The sequence below is a fragment of the Capsicum annuum genome, chromosome 10, assembly GCF_002878395.1.
Source record: "Capsicum annuum cultivar UCD-10X-F1 chromosome 10, UCD10Xv1.1, whole genome shotgun sequence".
NCBI lineage: Eukaryota > Viridiplantae > Streptophyta > Magnoliopsida > Solanales > Solanaceae > Capsicum > Capsicum annuum.
In genome coordinates, this window is record NC_061120.1 from 214,631,658 (window position 1) to 214,652,987 (window position 21,330).

Consider the following 21,330-nt stretch of genomic DNA (forward strand, 5'->3'; position numbering starts at 1 on the left):
ATTCTATTCCGAGATTATTATCCTCATCAATGTGCCAAATGACAAGTAGAATTCAGTACAATGTATTAGATTCTCACTGGTCGAGTGAATATACCAATATCATTTAAATAAGATGAATCAACTTCTTCAAAGCCCTTCACAATCATGGAACAACAAACCAACCTGAATGTAACAAAACTGTGCAACAAATTGAGCATGCCAACTGCAAATACATGAGTAATTTGTACGACGATGAGGAAAAAGGAAAGGAAAAAAACAAGCGTGGAAATGGAAGCATTCGCTTGTCGCGACTTATGAAGGATTTTTAAAACAGGAACAAACTATATAGAAGGCAGACTAGAGGTAAAAACTGACAAAATTTGATAAGTTGTACAGACAAGTTTTCCAGCACCTTCTTCAAAGCGAAAACCAGAATACATACAACTACATAATCATCCTAATAATAATTTTGCTCTTTTAGGTATGTTAAGGTAACTGAAGAAGATCTAGTGATAATATTTCATCGAAGGATGTGTAACTTTGAAGTATGTTCAAGAAACACTTCTATTATAATCGAATGGAAAACAACAGATTCTTTGGAGAAGATTTCCAATCGGAGAAGCATTTGTTACACCTGCTCCCAGCCACCTAGCTTTGTCCCTGGGTCATAGTTTGTATATAGTCGAAATTCATTGCCTAGTTTGCTGGAATGTTCTGGCCTAAAAGCGCATGGGCGCAAACCCAAGAGCTTTGAAGCTCTATCCCTTTGCACTTCACCTGCATGCCCAACCAAAAAAAAGGGAAGAAAGAGAAGTGAAATAGCATTAAAGGCATATATACTATGGTTCTTTTCGAATTATCACTGTTCTAAATTTTTTGGTCCTCTTTTTGCTTGAGGAGGCAGCAGAAAGTCGATACACCTTGTTGCTAACTCATTTCACAGTTTCAACTTTTCTATCAAACATAACATTTGCTACTAATGAAATTAGTAAGCAGCTTCATGATAACCATGAAGAATGAAGACAGGCAGAGATAGCTGTATTCAATATTTAATGATCCTTGAGAAAACATAAGTAGATTCAATGAACCGTTAACATGATGAACGCCGGAAGACTGGGTCATAAACCACTGCATAAATTCAGTATGTACCTGTGAGTAAAAGCAAGTAGGTTTGTCCTGGTCTTGTGAGAAAAGAAATTGTTTGAGCAACTTTCTCTAAGCATTCCTGACTCTGAAAATCCAAAAGAAAGAACAGAAAAGAGAAGATATTTGAATATCTTATTGCATAAATGCCAACGTTGCAGACAATAATTAATGACAACGTGATTGATTCACTTTCATAGCATTCCCGACTCTGAAACATAAAAGGAAAAAGGTATTTCTTTTTAAGCTGAATCCTCGCATATGAGAGAGAGACCTTGAGGCTTAGAGGTAACCCATGCTGACCTTTGAAATGCAGATAAAGGAAACAAAAGAAAGTCTCATAAAGATAAAAATAATGTTTATGAGCATTTATCTTTTATAACAAATGTTTATGAACATTTTCCAACAAAATATTAAGATACCCCTATTGCACTGAAGAATAACAAATCAGAAAATGAACAATCAAGGCAATATAGAATTTTCTCATTAATAGAGACCCAGAAATTGAAAAAAAGCATGTAATAGGTATATACTTTATGATAGAAGAGAGAGTAACATCTGAAATTTCAAATGATGATCGAATTTCGAGAGAAAAAAGAAGGGCAAGAATAAGATTCACTTAAAAACTTGCATGTCAGACTATGAAACAGTCAACATTTGGGATAAATGTTCATGCAAACTATGCACTTTTTTCACATATCATCCCATCCAAAGATGAGAAGCCCATAATTAAGCAATGAATGATCTTCGACTATAGGCAAAATTCTGAATATAAGAGGACAATTTATTTCTAGATATCTCTCGAGTATATAGGGAACTTCAGAGGTGTTACAAGTAAAAATGAAATATAGTAAAAGGTATACTCTCTAACAATCATAGAACCACTTCACTATACAGCATATATCAGCTCTCACCAGGTAAGGAGGATCTGCAACAATTATTGGATACGAGTGTTTCATTGAAGAAGGAAGATCCTCTGGTAGGTTGTAGTCATAGAATGTGAACTCACTTCCATACTGTTCAAATCGTTTGTCATACTCGAGAATTTGTGCCGGTACATTAGGGTCAATTTTCTGAGATCGCATGCATAAAACAAAGCATTAGAAGTTGGAAAATATAGTTCACCATGAATAACTATAGATCAGATAACAAATGAGTAAACTCAAGTTCTAAACTAAAGCGACAACCTGGCAATGGGCTTTGAACCTACTGAGTAACTTAAAAAAGAAGAACATGAAATTGGAGACACAAGCTACACTAAAGAAAAGTGATGAATTGTGCTATGCTTTAAGTCTTGCTAAGTTTCCAAGTTTAAGTTACTAAGAATACTTTATCAGAATAAAACATAAGTTACTACAAGTAGTCCTGGAGGAGAGGATAATGGAAGAACAACAACAACAACAACAGACCCAGTGTATTCCCACAAAGTGGGGTCTGGGGGGTTAAGATGTACGCAGTCCATACCGCTACCTCCGAAGAAGTATAGAGGTTGTTTCCAATAGACGAGAGGAAAATGGAAGAAAAGAAGGAATACCACAAGACTATCACGCACAAAAGACAAATGTAAGAAAAACGTTGCTTCACAAGTACTTTTAGTAGTGCAATAACATGTTTGTAAGAATATGACACAAGTTATAAATTTCTTATATAATCAACAATAAACTTGCGAATAATTTCCACACACATTAACAACAACATACCTAGTGTATTCCCACAAAGTGGGGCCTGGAGAGGGTAACGTATACACAGTCCATATTACTACCTCAAAAATTCACACACATATGAAGATCAACCGAGGGTCTATCGGAAACAGCCTCTTCATCTGAGGTAGTGGTATGAACTGCGTACACTTTACCCTCCCCAGACCCCACTTTATGGGAATACACTGGGTATGTTGTTGTTGATATATGAAGATTAAATAGAGATACAAATAGAACCCCAAGAGAATATAGAAGAACATACATAAAATAATTCAACATAAGATTTTGAAAAGAATCTCTTTTTCTCGTGAGGTTATTGCTTTTGCATGCTACCTCCCTGAGGTGATGAAATAATGTAACAACTGTATTTGGGTTTAAAACCAAAGCAACTGCTTTTCCAACTGGCTAAACTCAAAACAAATGCACAGACCACATCAAGAGAATAAAAGACACAACATAGGACATTTATAGACAGCATGACAGCTCCGCTAGCATGAATCTCTCCTGAACAAGAAATCAGCAAACAAGGATAATGAACTAGCTCTGATAATACAAATATTGATACTCTCTTCCTCATCTGATGCTATATAATCGTCAAGTTTATTCTGTGTGAACACTTTTTCTCATATTGAAAATCCAGCTTACTTTTACCTCCCATCAGACAGAAATCCAATTAAATTCTCACAGTTCCCTTCACTCAAGCAATTGAGCATAAATTAGTTTGGATGGTTGTTACCTGCTGTATTGTATAGTACTTTTAGTTAAAATACCATGTTTATTTTGATTATAACTTAAATTCCATTGTATCACAACGTTAAATCAATCGTCAGATAATGACGAAAAGTCCCATTTTGTGTAATAGCTAATGGGGCTATATCGCGTTGTTATCTTGTTCCTTTTTTCTCATTTTGCCTTTACTTATTATTTAATAATCCTATATTAACATTTATCCTACCTTTTTATGGTAGCTCTAGATCATATCCTACTTCTCTGGTAGGTTTATCCTTCAACAATTTGAAGCAAGCACCTCTTGGTTGTCCTCCCTACTTACACCAAAGGACAGTTTCGTCATTTCCATTCATTTTATGTAATATGTGTTAAGCCATAGTGATAGCTGTTGCACGTGTCATTAGAACACGACTTCAGGATGAATCACAAAGCTTCCATTTTACTTTTGAAGTTTTCAGTTTTGGGATTTTCTTCATTGGATGTGCAAATCAGTTTTAAATTCTTCGTTGCTTTCTTTCATCATCTTCTTCATTGTAGGTGAGTTTCAATCTGTTACCGCTGTATATTCCTTTGCAATGCTATTACTTGCAAGTAACTTCCTGATATGTTCATAATGCATGTAAGATGTTTTGATGAAAATCCTGTGTCATAAAACACTATGATAAAAAGATTCAGCTGGAGTTTTTATTGGTAATTTGTGAATATTTTTGTTGAATTTATTAGTTTTTTTTGGTTGTTTTTAATGAATTTTGATTAGTGAAATTTTAGTTATAACCAGCTTTACAAGGTAGTAATCTGATTTTACTGATAATTTGAGAATATTTTATGTTGAATTTATTGTTTCTTTTTGTTATTTTTGATGAGTTTTTATTAGTGAAATTTTTGTTAGGTGTGGACCTTTTGAGAAATTAATTGTTTACGGGAGTTATAGGATGGTAAACATCCAATTGATAGTTTGATATCCTTCCAAGTTCATCAAAGGTGATTTTAACACATGTCGCACAAATAAGGAATTGCCATGAGTGGGGAGGTGAACCAGAACTTTTGATGGTTTCTCATGTTCTCCGTTGAGTTAGATTTCTGTCGATTTTATAGTGTTGTTGTACCTATGAGCTTTTGAGCCTGCATCTAAATGTATTTTCTTATTAAATACTTGATTGACTGTCTACAAAGATGAAGGGATGATTTGATCCTATTTTTCGATTTTGCACGATTGAAAGGAACAATCTCAAATGAACCAAGATCCAATTTTAGGTCATTTCTGGGCTTTCACAGTTTCACTCTCTATGCTTGTGTTTTTTTGGGTTGGGGGTGAAGTCGGAGGTGGAACTAGATCATATTTGTTGTTAAGACTTTCATCTGATAGAATAGAAGTTCTCATCTTTTGCAAGTTCTTATTTTTTTGTTGGAATATTCAAAATATTTTTACTTATACCATGAGAAAATGTGTGAACGTTGTATTAGTAACTTGCATGATCTCTCTACCTCCAAGAGTATTACTTATTCATGTAATGATTTCAAAATTTAATAATAACTAAAAATTACTCTCTATCTCTAAGATAGGGGTAAGGTCTGCATATCCTTTTTGAACCTGTGATTCAAGAGCTGTGTTGGCTGTTAAAGAAGAAAATAGAGTTGTTGCTAAAGATTTGTCTTCTTATCAGGCACCGTTTAGAAAACATGAATATGAAACAGTAAAAAGTTGTGGGGCAAGAGTTCTTAGTGTTGATCAAGTGGAAAGTCTGAAGGATCCTAATATTCAGTCATGGGGAAATGAGGAAACAGGAGGAGGTGATCCACCTAGGTTCTGGGTACAAAATGGAAAGTATCCAGGGACTGCTTTTACGCAGAGTGTTGGAGATGGTACAGCTGAAACCATTGATGTAGTTGTTGTCCAAGAGGTGTCAACAGTCCATCTTACAACTTATCATCCTTTCGTTGTAGTTGCAAGTGATGGGGTCTTTGAGTTCCTCTCCGCTCAAACCGTGGTGGACATGGTAAGGATTACTTTAATTTATTGAGTTGTTAGTAACTCCATTTGGTTAAACTGAGGTTTAAAAATAAATTAATGAGAAAACATAGAAACTATTGCTATCGCACCTTAGTCCTACACTAATTGGCGTAAGTAATGTTCAATTCGACTTGATTCACAGGCGCAATTGGGATTCCATGAAAATCTCAAACATATTCTATCTTTGTACTTTTTGACAAGAACTAAAATGAGAGTACCTTTTGTCCCTCCTCCTTGACAGGCATGCAAAGATAGAAATCCTTCCTGTTTGTCATACTGTTCTGCTCTTTTGTACCTTAAGGTGTTGTTCTTTTATACTATTTTGCTGATTAGTGTTAATGTTTTTGTTTTATTCTTCCATGGAACCTCATTTTTATGTCTTCATTTTGTTGAATTGGAGGTTTGGAGGCAAACGCTTGAGTCTAAAGGGTTTAGGTTGAGTAGGTCCAAGACAGAATACTTGGAATGTAAGTTCAGCAAGGTGTCGCATGAGTCTAATGTGGTTGTTAAGCTTGATACTCATTCTATCAGTAAGAGAGGTAGTTTCAAGTATTTAGGGTCTATGATTCAGGAGAATCGAGAGATTGACGAAGATGTCACACATCGGATTGGGGTAAGGTGGATGAAATGGAGGCTCGCCTCTGGAATCTTATGTGACAAAAAGGTACCTCCTAAACTTAAAGGCAAGTTCTACAGAGTGGTGGTCAGACCGTCTTTGTTGTATGGGGCGGAGTGTTGGCCTGTTAAGAAGGCCCACATCCTGAATATGAAGGTGGCGGAAATGAGAATGCTTAGGTGGATGTGTGGGTGTACTAGGAAAAATAGGATTAGAAATGAGGTTATTCGAGATAAGTTGGGAATGGCTTTGGTGGAGGCCAAGATGAGGGAAGCAAGGTTAAGATGGTTCGGTCATATGATGAGGAGGAGTATGGATGCCCCAGTGCGGAGGCGTGAGAGATTGGCTAGGGATGGTTTGAAGCGAGGTAGAGGTAGACCGAAATATTGGAGGGAGGTGATTAGACATGACATGAAGCAGCTCCAGCTTACCGAGGACAAGACCCTAGATAGAAAGTTGTAGAGGAGGCGGATTAGGGTAGAAGGTTAGTATGAGTTTAGGATATTTTATCTTTTGGTGTGCTACTTGGAGTATCTTGTTTATGGTATTATTGAATATGCTAATTTCTATTGTATCCTGTTCTTTTACTATTCCTACTCCTTATCTTGCATTGTTTTATTTTGAGCCGGGATCTATCAGAAACAACCTCTCTATCTCACATTTGAGGTAGTGGTATGGACTACGTACACTTAACCCCCCCAAACCCCACTTGGTGGGAATATACTGGGTATGTTGTTTTTTTTCATTTTGTTGAATATTTACTTACCCTCGCATCAACTTCTTTTCACAAAATGCTATTAGTTAAAATATTAAATCCAATGAACTTATAAAAGAACCTCATTATAAGTTTGCTATTGGTTTTAATTTGTTGTCATCAATTCTTAGTAAGGCAAATTACTTTTTTAAAGTATGCTTCATATCGATGATTCTGACTATTGTCACCACCTTTAGTTGCTTTCTAAAGAAAGGGACACAAGACAGGAGAATCATGGTTCTTAGTCTACTGAAGAATTTTCTTTTCTAATATTAGACATCAATTTTCAAGATCCTGATATTGAAACTAATCATTTTAGTCATTCTTTACAAACACATCAAGTTGCACATGCATTATGGAATCAAGGGCGCAAAGTCTTAGCATTGGCGTTACAAAGTCGAGTTAGTGAGCTAATCTTATATCCTCTACTTGGTGATAGTAATCATTGTCATTTTCAATACCACTTGACCTATTGCTTTATGTTACTTCATTGTAACATAAAACTCACTTTAATACAGGTTTTTCAAGTTGATATACATCCAGGTAAGCACTTAATTTCTCCACCATACTATCAGCGCAAAAGGATATGGCTTCTGTTCTATTCTTACAAGATTTCCTTTCTTTGCCTATAAACAGCTGCCAAAATTGGAGATGGAATTCTTCTGGATCATGCAACTGGTGAAACCGCTGTCATACTGAATAGAGTTTGACCTACGCTATCCTTTATGTTGGGAGTTGGTGTGTTATTTGGTACCAATTTCCTCATTTCCTGCACTATGCTTTATGTGGTCGAGGGAAGGATAAGATAATTAAGCTTTTTCTTTTTTTTGCTTATTCACTTTGCCATGACTAGAACCTGGAGATTATAAATACTATATTCCTAAGTAGCATGAATTCTTTACTTCAGCTGCCGCATTCGTATCGGATTCTCTATAAAAAAAAAAGCACTACTTTTGGAGAATCCGACATACACCCGCAAACATTTTCAAAGAGTCCAAGAAATATAGCTTATACGGATGAATTTGTATAACAATCTCATTTTTATATTTAGGGTTATTTAGCTGCATAACTAATGAATAGAAAAATTGTTGTCCATATAGCTGATAAGTAGGAAGTAGGAAAATTGTTGTCTGATGTATTTAGTGTGAAAGCTGGTTGTACTTTTAGGTTTGTTCAATTCACACGGATACCATTATTGAGGTGTGTGTTTCACAAGTTTCATTAGAAGTTGATTAAAGAAATGTCGTGCAAATTTATGTTAATTTTAAGTTACCAACCACTGATATTACCTGCAGTTGCTCCTGGCTTTTTATGTGTATGGCGATTAAAACAAAGAAAAATTAGGTCAACAAAGAGCAATTAAAGATGAAACAAGAAGGCAAATTTTGGCACCGACCTAAATATCATACGTCCAGAATATAATATAGGATTATCGTATGCTTTTTGGTGTCAAAGCGCCATAACATTCCCTGTTAATAAGTTCAGCGACTTATTTTAGCTGCCAAAAGTAGTGCCTTTTTTTATAGAGAATCTCCGATATGAATGCGGCATCAGAAGTAAAGAATTCATGCTACTTAGGAATATAGTGTTTATAATCTCCAGGTTCTAATCATGGAAAAGTGAATAAGCAAAAAAAAGAAAAAGCTTAATTATCTTATCCTTCCCTCGACCGCATAAAGCATAGTGCAGGAAATAAGGAAATTGGTACCAAATGACACACCAACTCCCAACATAAAGGAAAGCGTAACTCACCTGCATAAGTCAAGCTCTATTCTGTATGACAGCGGTTTCACCAGTTGCATGATCCAGAAGAATTCCATCTCCAAACAATACGTAACAACCATCCAAATAGAGTGATAACATACCGTGGAAGTTACTATAAGCAAGACATTTTATCCTTTATCATCCCTTTTAATAGTAGCTCTACCCCACATCCTACTTTTTCTTGTAAATTCCTTCAAATTGTTGACATGTAACATTATGTAACAACAAATACAACCTATGATGTCCAATCCAAACTTATTTTTTAGTTAAAACAATACAGTACGATACAATTTAACAATGACACATTACGGAACAATATGTAACAGCTATCCAAACAGTGTGTTAAATGTTAACATACATATACTACTTTTCTTGTAGATTTATCCTTCAAATTGATGATGTGCGACAAAAAATACACAACCTATTCAAACTTTTTTTTATAAGAACAATACAGTACGATACACTGAAACAATAAGTTAACAACTATCCAGCTAAAAATACATTCAAACAGCATAATAAAAATAATCAAAGCTTAAAATACCTTACCTTGAGGTAAGCATAAAGCGTAGGGCAAGCAATACAAGCAACCGCCGGCGAATCAATCAACCGGCACAGATTAAGTACTTCATTAGCTACAGTTTCAGCTGTTTCACGGTTATACCAAAACTGGCTTAGCCGCCAATCTTCCGATACCGGCGCCACGTCATCCTCCGCCGCCGTAGCTGACGGAGCTTCCGTTTGTGCTCGGCTTTGCTCGGCGAGAAACTCTTTCAGTGCTTCAAGAGTGTGTGAGCTTAGAGTCGGAGTATCATCGTCGTTGGCAGTGGCGGCGGCTGGTAAAACGGCGTCGTACTGGACGGTGTGTTTTGCTGTCTCCATTTTGCTAACCCTAGGAAATTCGCGGGCTAAAGGAGAATTTTTCAGTTTTTTGAAAATGAATTTTGTGAACGAAATGGAAAGTACATATAACCCCTCGAAGTATGAAATGTATACAGTTAAATCCTCTTTGAGTTTTGATTGAGAGTAATAACTTCAATTAAGACCCAAACAACAACAGCATACGCAATATATTTCCGTAAGTAGATCTACCTTTGTTGAGTAGAAATAGAATGCAGGGGCGGAGCTAGCTTAGCCTCATGAGGTTTCATCAGAATTTCTTTCGACGAAAAATTACTCTATTTATATATTGGTTAAGATTAGTTTTTATGTATATTTATAGAAGATGTTGAACCCCTCGGTTAGGTGGTATATATACTTTTAGACCTCCTTAATGCAGAAGTTTGGCTCCATCACTAATAGAATGATTGTTTTCGATAAAGCCTTAACTCCTTAATACTTTTATTTTTTTTTTCGTTTCTCTGATAATTTTACTTCTATAACATTTGATAACATATACAGTGAAACCTGTCTATAGTAGCAATGTTTGAGAGATGTTATATACGTATACTGACATTTGACGCTCGAATCTCATTGAGTTGTTATAAATAATTGTATATAAATAGAAAGAGCGTGACTATGAAAAAGACAGACAAATAGTAGTAGTAGTTTTTTTTAATGCATTTATGAGATAAATGATGTGCACCATTTAAAATATAATTTTTCCTTTAAATTAGATATTCATGCTTGAAATTTACCGTGTGCATGACATTAATGATTACCATAACTAGTTTGATATTGTGTACATAATATGTTTCTTACACAACACAATATTTGAGTATGATATTATAGAGGTGTAATTTTACAAAGAATGTACCAGTATAGTAAAGTAAATGTGTATAGTAAATGTCATTAGTGTTATAGATAGAATCTCAGTAAAATGTAAACTTTGACTATGAATTCTAATTTAGCTAACTGGTTGATATTTAAGAAAGATTTTGGAGAGTCCTAACAAGTGCAGCATCAGAATTCCAACAAAAACAGCACACCCAATGTATCGGCACAAAGTGGGGTCTCGAAAGGGTAAAGTTACGCTGTCCATACTCCATACAACTACCTCAAATAAAGCAGGGAGGCTGTTCTCGATGGACCCCCGGCTCAGCAGCATCAGAAACTTCTAGGCAAAACTCATTCAATCAAAGACATTGGAGTTCAATAAAATTTGTGTCAATTGTATTTCAACCAGGAAAAATGAAGATAATAAAGAATAGATTACATATCTCAATCACACTTCAAACTCTATATAGAGACAAGCCCCAAGGTGCACATGTACATACAAAACCAAGAGATGTAATAATGAATCGCATGTTTAGTGATAGTATACATTATGTATCTGGGATTTTTAACAAGTTAAGCACCCTTGTTATTGTTCCATGGCTTAAGCACCCCGACGACGATGATCACAACAATTATTAGAAGGATGATGATGGCAAAGCACATCCATTTTCTTGAATTCCTTTGTAGTTTCTTTGCCTTTTGTAGAGCAGTAGTCCCTGATTGCACATGGTCTACAGCTGTTGAAACCTGAAAATTTTGGGTTGTTGACGATGAGGAAACAACGTTAACATAAACATACATTACCCAAATGCAATTTCCTTTCCCAAGAATATCAGTACCTGTGTTTCTATATTGTCAAGCATGTCCCCTTGAGCATCAACCAACACTGCTATGTCCATGAATATCTGCATCGCAGAACGGAACAAAATTTTTAACCAAGACATCATCATGTCCTAGTTTCCTCTTTCCTATATGGGACTCATTCGACATGGCATAGGCAGGTGCACGGACATATATGAGTATGCAAACGCACATACACACATTTACATATAGAGAGCGAGAGAGACCCTTAATTTGTCATATTTCCAGTTGGCATCAGCCATCAGGTTAGATGTGATTGAGCCAAAGCTCATTAACATACCTAGAATGGTCCAGATTATGTTTAGCATTTCGAACTTTAAGTCTAGTCCATAACTAGAAGGTAAAAAGAGGGAAGCACTCTTTATTTTGCTGTCATTGAATTTTTTGTCCTTCCTCTCTACTTTTTCGATTAAGGTTTTCCAAGGAAATTCATGCCGCTACTTCCTTTCCGTGTCAGAGGCATAAGGAAAGTATAGTAATTAGTACCTGTTGCAACTCAAGAAGCTTCCTCTCTAACTCTCTGACAGCATCATGACGCTCTTGAATTTCAGCTAGTGTGCCCATTATCTGCAAGACGCCAACATTTAGAACCAGCATATTATATCACTGATCAATAAAATATCAAGTGTCACACTAGCAATATTATAAATGTACATGAGCTGCTGTATCACACAAAAGGTCAAAAGTTTGCATGTAATATTATCTAATGAAAATGAAGAGAGATAAAGAAACAAAAATCAAGTGACGGGGAATAACTTTCATTCTACATTTCACTTACATAGGTAGGTCATGCCATAAATGTTACTTCTGTATCGTACTTAGATCATTCAATGAAGACTGATAGTCTAAAAATGATATGCATTCAAATAATGCCATAAAACTCCAGAAAATTGTCTCCATTTCAATCGCCAACAAAATAACCCCCTCCATTCATTATCAGCGGCCTCATGCTGCCAGAGCTAATTCCCCTGCCATCCGCTCTCTTCTGAACACGATCCCATTATGTTATGTAATTCACTTTTTTATGGGTCATTCATCATTATATGCTACAATGCTTCAAGAGCAAGCCACTAGTCAAGCATTAATGGCTTGAGGATTAAAGAGATCTTTTTCAACTTGGCCACATCAAAAAATTTAAAAGGAGAGGAAGTACAACATAAACTTAGTTTCGTAGTCAAATCACACTACTTTGCTGTTTCATTTTTTTGTGGTGGAGGGTTAACATGAATGCAATTGCTTTATGTTGGTTTCTAACGAGAGGGATAGGAGCTAAGAATTTCTTATGTTTTTAAGAAGCAGAGATATGGCATTGGCAGTTTGAAAGTAAGGGAATATATAATGGAATAAACACAACATAATGTTATACGAGAATTATTTGCAAGATGTTATAATGGTCACAAGATTGAAGATAATACAGCCACCTAGCATAGGGCAAGAGGCTACCCTTTAGCTCTAATTTTTTGCCAACTCATGAAATCTCAGCAGTGACTGAGAGCCTGAAGTATAAGTGTCACTCATCTCGAATAGTCATTTCCCACCTTCCATTCCATTTCTAGGAATTTGAAGATCTATAAAATATATCAAAACTCACGTATGTGCAAGCAACAACTTCTACGATGGTACAAAATGTCGCAAGGAGACAAAGATAAGGTATCATGGGCTTCACTGTATGTGACCGAAAAAAAAAAAATCAAAATATTGAGTTGCATGTGGAACTGAAATAAAACAAGACTAAGGGGCATAGGATGGCCAGTGACCCAAATAATACGGCCAGGGGAGATAACAAACTGCCCACAGAAATTTAATTTGTCTACAACCATGGATTTGTAAATCCAAGAAAAACCTACTCAAACATTGGACCTTGATCCTGTGAGCTATTTGAAAAGGCTATAACCTAGTACGAGGACATAAGGTAACAATTCAAAGTTACTGAAAGGAAGAAATCGTGAAAATCGTTGAGCATACCTGTCCTCTCCCCTGTTGCTGAATAGCTTTCTGGAATATCTGTTCACTGTCCCCGGTCTCTATCAACCTATCAATTGTCTGAACGTGAAAATAGAGGGAAACAAGAAAGGGTGGGACCAGTAAGAAGATATACCAAAAGAATCTCAAGTTCCCAATAATTCACAAGAACTACAAAATTTTACCTCTTCATCAGCTCGATTACCCGTCACTGTCAACCACAAAAAGAGAGAGATACAAGGAAAAAAAGAGCAATTAGAATCTGCTTTAAAACATTTACACTCCATACAGAAATTTCAAACTCAAAAGCTTTGGCACCTGTAAACACTCGCCTTTCAACAACCTCACGATATTCACGGTGGATGTTTTCCCTTAAAACCTGTAAGCATTTTAATCAACTCAACCAAAGAGCAAGCAAAAACTAGAGGAGAAAAAAGTCATTCTTAACTGATGTACCTGAAACTCGGCCATTTTATCTTTGAACTTCTTCTTCAAGGACCTGCAAGCATAGATAACAAGTCAAGTGAGGACTATAGGTATACCAAGATGAGTACTAAGAGTGCGCAACAATTCAAGAAGGGAAGCCTAAGGAGAGATCAATAAGCGCTTCGATTTATCAACTTCTCTACTACATTAAGTGTTGACGAATCAGAAGCTACTAACTTAAGTTCTCCACGTGTATGCATATAATAACTAAGAAGTTAGTATAATTACAATACCTTCATGATCTGATAAGGTAGCATTAATACAAGACAGGCATTTGATATTAACAAGGATTAGAACACTCATCCGTTAATGTGATAATAAGAGGAGGAGACACACTAACAATATTCTGCTGTCCACAATCAAGTTCACTGGAAACCATACAACACCCCCGCCCCAGCCCCCTAGCAGAATGATTATTTACTCTCCTAATCAATACAAAATTCAAGACTCAAACTTTATTACTATGAAGACATAATACCAACTCTAATGTTGATGACCAAGCTATTCTCAAGTTCTTCTGCTTTGCCTGGCCCAGCATAATCAAGCAAGTGAGCTAACTATGCATCGAAAAGCAGTCCATATACGTCACAATCAACCATTATGAGCATCTCTTTTAAATAAGTTACTTTGGCACACATATTTTATTTTATTTTTGAAATAGGTAACTTTTTTGGTATACATATTTAACATCAGAAAAACAACTGTGACAAAGTTACAGAGAAATAACAATCAGAGAAACAAAAGGAAAAAATGAGTCAAAAATTACACTGTTGTTGCTGTTCTTGATCTGTCAACAGCTGATCCTTTACCACACCCTGGTTTGTTTCTATTGGCCATATTCTGCAAGAGAACAAACAATAGATCAAAAACAGAGAAATAACAGAAGACCAAACATAAGAGACATGAGCATTTAATATTACTCACTTCTTTATCAAGTTCCTCAATTTTTGATTTGATAACTCGAGCTATTTTTCCAACTTCATCGACATCTTTTTCCATGCGCTGCTTAATTGCTGCAGTTTACAAATCATTAACAAACATATTATGAAAAAAGCAACAATCAAATGAAAAAGGACTTTTCTAAGGAAGAGAAAATCTTACTCAGTGCACACACTCCTTTTTACTTGTTATCTCTTATTTTGCTATATTCCAAACAATAATGTGTTTGCTAGTGAAATGTTAAATCATTTAGGAAATTTTATGATTAAAAAGATGGGAGAAACTATAAAGAATACTATTATTCATAGAGGTGTATCAAAAGGCATCACACTAAGGTCTATCTGTTACATATATTAGGATACATCCTTGAAGGAAAGAACAAATAAATTGGAACAGTGTATTTAATTATCTTATGCCTTAATTCATTCTACTTGCTATTATTTGGTATAATAAGAATAATTGACCTATTTCTGCAAAATTATGGGCGGCTACCTGCAGGATACAGCAAGAACATATAATAATCTCTCTTACATAAACTGAACTTTCCTGCAGTGCCTTTTTCCGAAAGTAAAAAATCATTTTTGACATTTCAAATACCCTAATGAAGAAATTTTCTAATTCAGCTTTGGTAACACACCAGGAGTTCCTTACTCCAATCAAGGCAAATAGGTTCCTTCCATAAAATGGGTTAGAATGAGTATCTACTGAGTCCAGAATGCCATAATCATGCAAATCAAATGGCTACATCACTTGCTAAAACATTATAACTGCAAGAAGATGGATTACCTTTCATCGCAGCAGCTTTTGTAACAGCCTTTGATTCCTCATGAGCATCCTGTGAAAAGCATAGGGAAAGATATTAAGTATACGTATTATCTCGAAATTCAAGAACCAAATGGTTATGCAGATCGTCTAAGCTCATTTGGCTTATGTATATTGCGCTAATTAACCTACAAATTGAGCTATAGTTCTTAAATTAACCTCATGAACCCTAAGTTAGTTGAAGTACACATATTGAGAGAAAACTTGAATTACAGAGGAGACATATGGAAGAGCACTCTAGGAATATAGAGGAACACAAATTGTCTCCCAGAGCTTTACTATATTACTAATCAAATAAATTTCAAAATGGTGGTCAACCAATTATAACTTAGACAAAATGCACTCTTAACATAGTGAACTAGTGGAAATGAAGTTGTGAAAGATGACAACTAATATCTGCTAAACCATCGCAAGAAGCTATGCAAGACATGCACTTCAAACTATCGATTTTTCAAACTGTAGAAGTTTGTCGCAACACTAATCCAAAAAAGAAAAAAAAGAAGCTCATTGGAATTGAATTAAGAAATTGAGATACGAAGGCTTATAAATCAGGTGGTCAAGAAGAAGTGACACAGTAAACACATTAGAACTTCACTGGTTCTAATATAGATAGGCAAATCTGAAAGCCCCTAAAATGAAAGGGAGGATAGAAAGTTTTAGAATGTGACACCTCTGAGGGCTTGGGCACCACATTGAAGGCTGCGGATTTTAAGATGAAATCTTTGTATGAGAAAGTCGGACCTTGAAGCAGAAAGACATTACAGTTACATCAAGAGGCTGGTATGCAAAATGACGAATAAAATAAGTTTTTTCAAGAATGACGAATAAAATAAGTTACTTCAGAATTTCATAGATCTCGAACACATATCTCACAAAATTTAGAGCATAATAATAAACCACTTCATCTGAAAAAACACAACAACAATCCAAACTCATAAAGAGACAGGCCTGTGCTGCTCATAGAATGAGCAAGTTGTAAAAGATAGAAATAGTATCTCTTAGACACTAAAGGAAAAGGAAAATCAGCCTCACACAGTTCCCGATTTAGAGCCCTGAACCAAATTCCAACATCATAATAAGAAATTTTCCCCATATTTTTAGACCCCATCCGTCCGTAGCATTGGCAAAAGAAAGGAAAAAGTCCGGGCGAATAAACTTGTCTCATTTGTCCTTGCATATCCGTCACCTAGGTAAAGATCAGGATTTTTTTTTTAAGAAAAAGGGAAAAATCTGGAGCACTCTAATACACTTTCAAGGAAACTAGGGCCTACTCTGTTGCAGGTTTCTGATGGAAATCGAACCTTCTTAAGAAAAGGTTGTCCAGAAGAAACAAAAGAGAAGATATTTATACCTGAAGCTTCTGGAGAAGTTCGTTCAGTCTTTCATACTGTTTCTCAATTTGTTGGACCTAGCAAACAAGGAAAATAGGGGAAAGAAATGGAGTAAGTAAGAAACCTTCATGCTATCAACTTCAAAATGTGCAGGGAAAATAATTGTAGGGGAGGGAGAGGGATAGGAAAATCATGGTATTATTCTTCCGATGCAAAAGTAATAAGATTATTCAAAAACCTTCTTAAAGAAATCGTCAAGGCCAAGCTCCCCCGAATTCATTGGTCTTTCCGTTCCCATTTCAATATCTCCATTTCTGTCATTTTGATGCCTTGGGGAATCAAAATCATCCTACAAGAGAAATAAAGCCGACATAAGTCAAAGAAATTAAAAAAAAATGGTAATAAATATAGCACTAAGATATACTAGATTCTTTGATAAGTCTAGCAACACAGACATCAAATATACTCTGAAATCGTTAGTAAAGAAACAATAGTACTCCCACGATAATCATTTAAGTAAATAAATGGCAAGACAAAGGCCACTTATACATACATCTTATATTACATGAAGAAAAACCAGGTCCAAAGATAGTCCGCCAATCATAAGCAATACCCGTAGTTATTAGAGTTTTACATACTAAATTGAGAAGGATAAGGATTATTTCATGTTGACAGACCAAAAGGTTATAAAGAATATGCCACTTCTTAAGCAACAATTTCAACTATAAACGTATCCGCTCTTTGATTTGAGTTTCTGGCACAAAGGATGATCGGGTAGTGCTTGGCACAAACTTCAGCAATTCTTCACAAATTCCCTTAACACTCTTTCATCTATTATGATGGAGATTGAGATAGTTAGTGACACCATATTAGCATTTTCCTCTTTTTTTACATTAGCAAAGACATTTGACTAAGCACCAATTTGTTAGAGACCACAATGGAAAGCTAAATATTGCCTTATAGTGCGACAATTCTTGGGTGGAAAATATGCCATAGAGAAGAGTCCACAGAGGATCAAGCAACTTTGCCTCCTAAGATCCAATCATACCAAGAAATTCTGTTAAATATTCGCGTGGAGAAAGTATGGACCCTTAACAGGGAAAAGATTGATAATAGTGGTTCCTGAAGGAGAAGATCATGCTAAAGTTTGAACCTTTTTACCACTCCATAACAGGGACCACGACAACACTCAGACATCATCTTTGACAGTGAAGCCTAAAGATCATTTCTCACCTTGCTGTATTGTTTCAAAATGGCACGTAATAAAAGAGTTATTTATATAACGTTTTTTCTTTTTTATGAAAATATTTATGTACAAGTTTTTTGAAACCAACTCGATTATAGCAGCAAAGGAAGGCCAAGAATGCAGCATTTTTAAACGAGTTTGATCTTTCGTCTGTCATTTTCTGCATTTCTTTTTCATTCCTAACTTATCCATTTTCTAGAAGCTGTCAAGAATGCTCAATTATACAATTATACACTGCAAAAACCTTCTTTTCTTAATCAAATGAAGAAGAAACATGAAAAATTGGGTAATGACATACAAATAGTTGACCATTTGAGCTATGAAAGCAATGAGAACTAGGGAAAACACAAAAAGACTCAACAAGTTGTCTTTTTCCATTACTTTGTAGTTCTCAGTTGTCGCACAATAAAATGTTAAATTGGGTACAATGATAAATAGAAGGTGATCCTTTGAGCTATGAAAGCAGCTATATACAGGAAAATCCAGAAAAGGGTCAACAAGTTCTGTTCTTTCCTCATTTCAGCTGTCATATGGATCAACAAAAAGGTAATTGGGTATAATGACCAATAAAACATGGCCCATTGAGCTACGAAAGAAGTGAAACATAGGAAAATCCAAAAAGAGTTGAGAAGTGTTGTTCCTCTCCAATTTCTTTAAATATCTCAGCTGTCATCCAGATTTAAAAAAAAATGGTGAAGTGGCCATCATGACAACTGAAATTTGACCCTTTTGAGTAAAAAGTGGAAAAAATCAAAAGGGGTCAGCAAGTTCTATTTTTTTCCCTATTTCTTAGTATTTCTCAGGTGCCAACCAGATCAAACTAAAAATTTGACCCTCTAAGCAATGAAACAGCGAGACATGGGAAAATCCAAGAAGGGGTCGCCAAGTTTTATTCCTTTTCGCCATTTCTTCGAATATCTCAGCTGCCATCCAGACCAAAAAAATGGTAAAGAGGCCATCATAACAACTAAAATTTGACCCTCTAAGCAATGAAAGCAGTGAAGAAACATGGAAAAATCCAAAAGGGGTCAGCAAGTCTTTTTTTTCCCCATTTCTTTGTATTTCTCAGCTGCCAGCCAGATCAAAAGAAATGGTAAAGTGGTCATCATGACAAATAAAAGATTGACCCTTTGAGCAATGAAAGCAGTGAAACATGGAAAATCCAGAAAGGGTCCACAAGTTTTATTCCTTTTTTCCCATTTCTTTGAATATCTCAGCTACCTTCCAGATTTAAAAAAAAAAGGTGAAGTGGCTATCATGACAACTAAAGTTTGACCCTTTGAGCTATGAAAGAAGTGAAACATAGGGGAATCCAAATACTCAACAAGTTTTATTCCTTTTTCTATTTCTTTAAATATCTCAACTGCAGCAAGATTTAAAAAATGGTAAAATGGCCAACATGACAACTAAAATTGACTCTCTAAGCAATAAAAGCATTGAAACAAGGAAAAATCCAAAAGGGAACAGCAACTATTATTCTTTTTGCTGATTTCTTTGAATTTATCATCTGCTATCCAGATCAAACAACTAAAATTTGACCCTCCTCTAAGCAATGAAAGCACTGACACATGGAGAATCTATAAAGGGTCAACAAGTCCTTTACTTTCCTCCATTTCTTGTACTTCTCAGCTGCCATACATACATATCAAGAAAATGGTGAAGTGGACAACCAAAATTTGTCCTTTTAAGCAGTGGAACGTGGAAAACCCCAATAAGGGTCAAAAGTTTTCTTCTTTTTTTCCCTATTTCTTTGTATTTCTCAGCTGCCACTGATCAAGAAAATTGTAAAGTGACCATCTTGACAACCAAAATATATCATTCTAAGCAGTGAAGGAGAACCCAAAAAGGGTCAGCAAGTTTTATTTCTTTTTCCCATCTCTTTGGATTTCTCAGCTGCCATCCAGATCAAGCAAATGGTAAAGTGACTTTCATAAGAACTAAAAAATTGACCCTTTGAGCAATGAAAGCAGTGAAACATGGAAAAATCCAAAAAGGTTCCACAAAATTTGTTCTTTTTCCCATTCTTTGTGTCTCTCAGTTGCCAGACAGATCAAAAAAATGGTAAAAGTGACAAGCATGACCACTAAAATTTGTCAAAATCCAAAAGGGTTCAGCAATTTAATCCTTTTTCCCATTTCTCTGAATATCTCAGCCATCCAGATCAAGAAAATGGTAAAGTGGCCATCATGACAACTAAAAAATTTCACCCTCTAAGCACAATTAATCATGGTTTTTTTCCCATTTCTTTGCATTTCTCAGCTGTTATACAGATCAATAAAATGGTAAAGCGGCTATCATTAGAACTAAAACTTGAACATTTGAGCAACTAAAGCATTAAAACATCAATAATCCAAAAAAGGGTCAGCAAGTTTTCTTCTTTTTCCGCATTTCTTCGTATTTCTCAGCTGTCATACAGATCAATAAAATGGTAAAACAGCAATCATTACAACTAAAACTTAACCATTTAAGTAATTAAAGCATTAAAACATCAAAAATCCAAAAAGGTCAGCAAGTTTTCTTCTTTTTTTCCCATTTCTTTGCATTTTTTCAGCTGCCATACAGATCAATAAAATGGTAAAGTGGCTATCAATACAACTAAAACTTGACCATTTGAGCAATTAAAGCATTAAAACATCAAAAATCCAAGAAGGGTCAGCAAGTTTTCATCTTTTTTCTCATTTCTTTGCATTTTTTCAGCTTCCATACAGATCAAGAAAATGCAGATACAAACAAACCAAAAAAAAAAAGAGGGGTGATGTGAAAAATATGGAAAACTTACATTTAAAAGGTCATTCATTGTAGAGAAGAATGAGAGATCTTGTTAATTCTTGGCTCTCTCTCTCTCTCTCCTCCCTCTGTTTGTCCCTTTTCTTTCTCTTGAAGTTTTTGGTTCGACCCCCTTTCAGAAAAATTTGTTAGAGAGAGAAAGAGGCAGAGAGAGGGAGGGAGGAATAGGACAGAAAGTGCTTTGCTGTTTGCAACACCGTGTGTGTGTGAGAGAGAGAGAGAGCGTGAAGGGAGGTTTCTTTTTTTACTACTTACTTTAATTTAAACCTTCTTTTCGTTACTCCTTTTCTTTCTTTAATACTAATAATTCTGTCCTTTCTTTTCTTTAATCAAAGACTTCTAATTAGTGGACGTTTGGCCCGAAAAACTCAGAGCCCGTTTGGCATGAAAATCATAATTTTTTAGAATTCGAGTTAGAGTTGTATTTAATCATAAACATAAATTAAAGTTATTTTTTAAATTTTGTGAGAAAAGTATAAGTAAAAAA

General features: G+C 35.4%; 2 protein-coding genes across 2 annotated transcripts; both read right to left on the minus strand.

Annotated features, from left to right (window-relative positions):
- Nucleotides 1-337: 337 nt before the first annotated feature.
- Nucleotides 338-10,009, minus strand: LOC107854569 (EEF1A lysine methyltransferase 1). Its single transcript, XM_016699580.2, has 4 exons — nucleotides 9,243-10,009; nucleotides 2,037-2,195; nucleotides 1,129-1,210; nucleotides 338-756 (listed from the first exon to the last, which is right to left on the minus strand). Exons 1-4 carry the CDS (start codon nucleotides 9,573-9,575, stop codon nucleotides 608-610), a joined length of 723 nt encoding a protein of 240 aa, XP_016555066.2. The 5' UTR covers nucleotides 9,576-10,009; the 3' UTR covers nucleotides 338-607.
- Nucleotides 10,010-10,783: 774 nt separating this feature from the next.
- LOC107854559 (syntaxin-132) lies at nucleotides 10,784-21,052 on the minus strand (the record flags this gene model as incomplete). The annotated part of the gene is given in 13 exon segments (XM_016699571.2): nucleotides 10,784-11,156; nucleotides 11,249-11,314; nucleotides 11,757-11,837; nucleotides 13,236-13,313; nucleotides 13,418-13,443; nucleotides 13,551-13,611; nucleotides 13,689-13,731; nucleotides 14,485-14,558; nucleotides 14,643-14,731; nucleotides 15,444-15,492; nucleotides 16,831-16,887; nucleotides 17,049-17,159; nucleotides 20,836-21,052. Coding segments are annotated over 13 exon segments (927 nt in total). The 3' UTR covers nucleotides 10,784-10,982.
- Nucleotides 21,053-21,330: the final 278 nt, after the last annotated feature.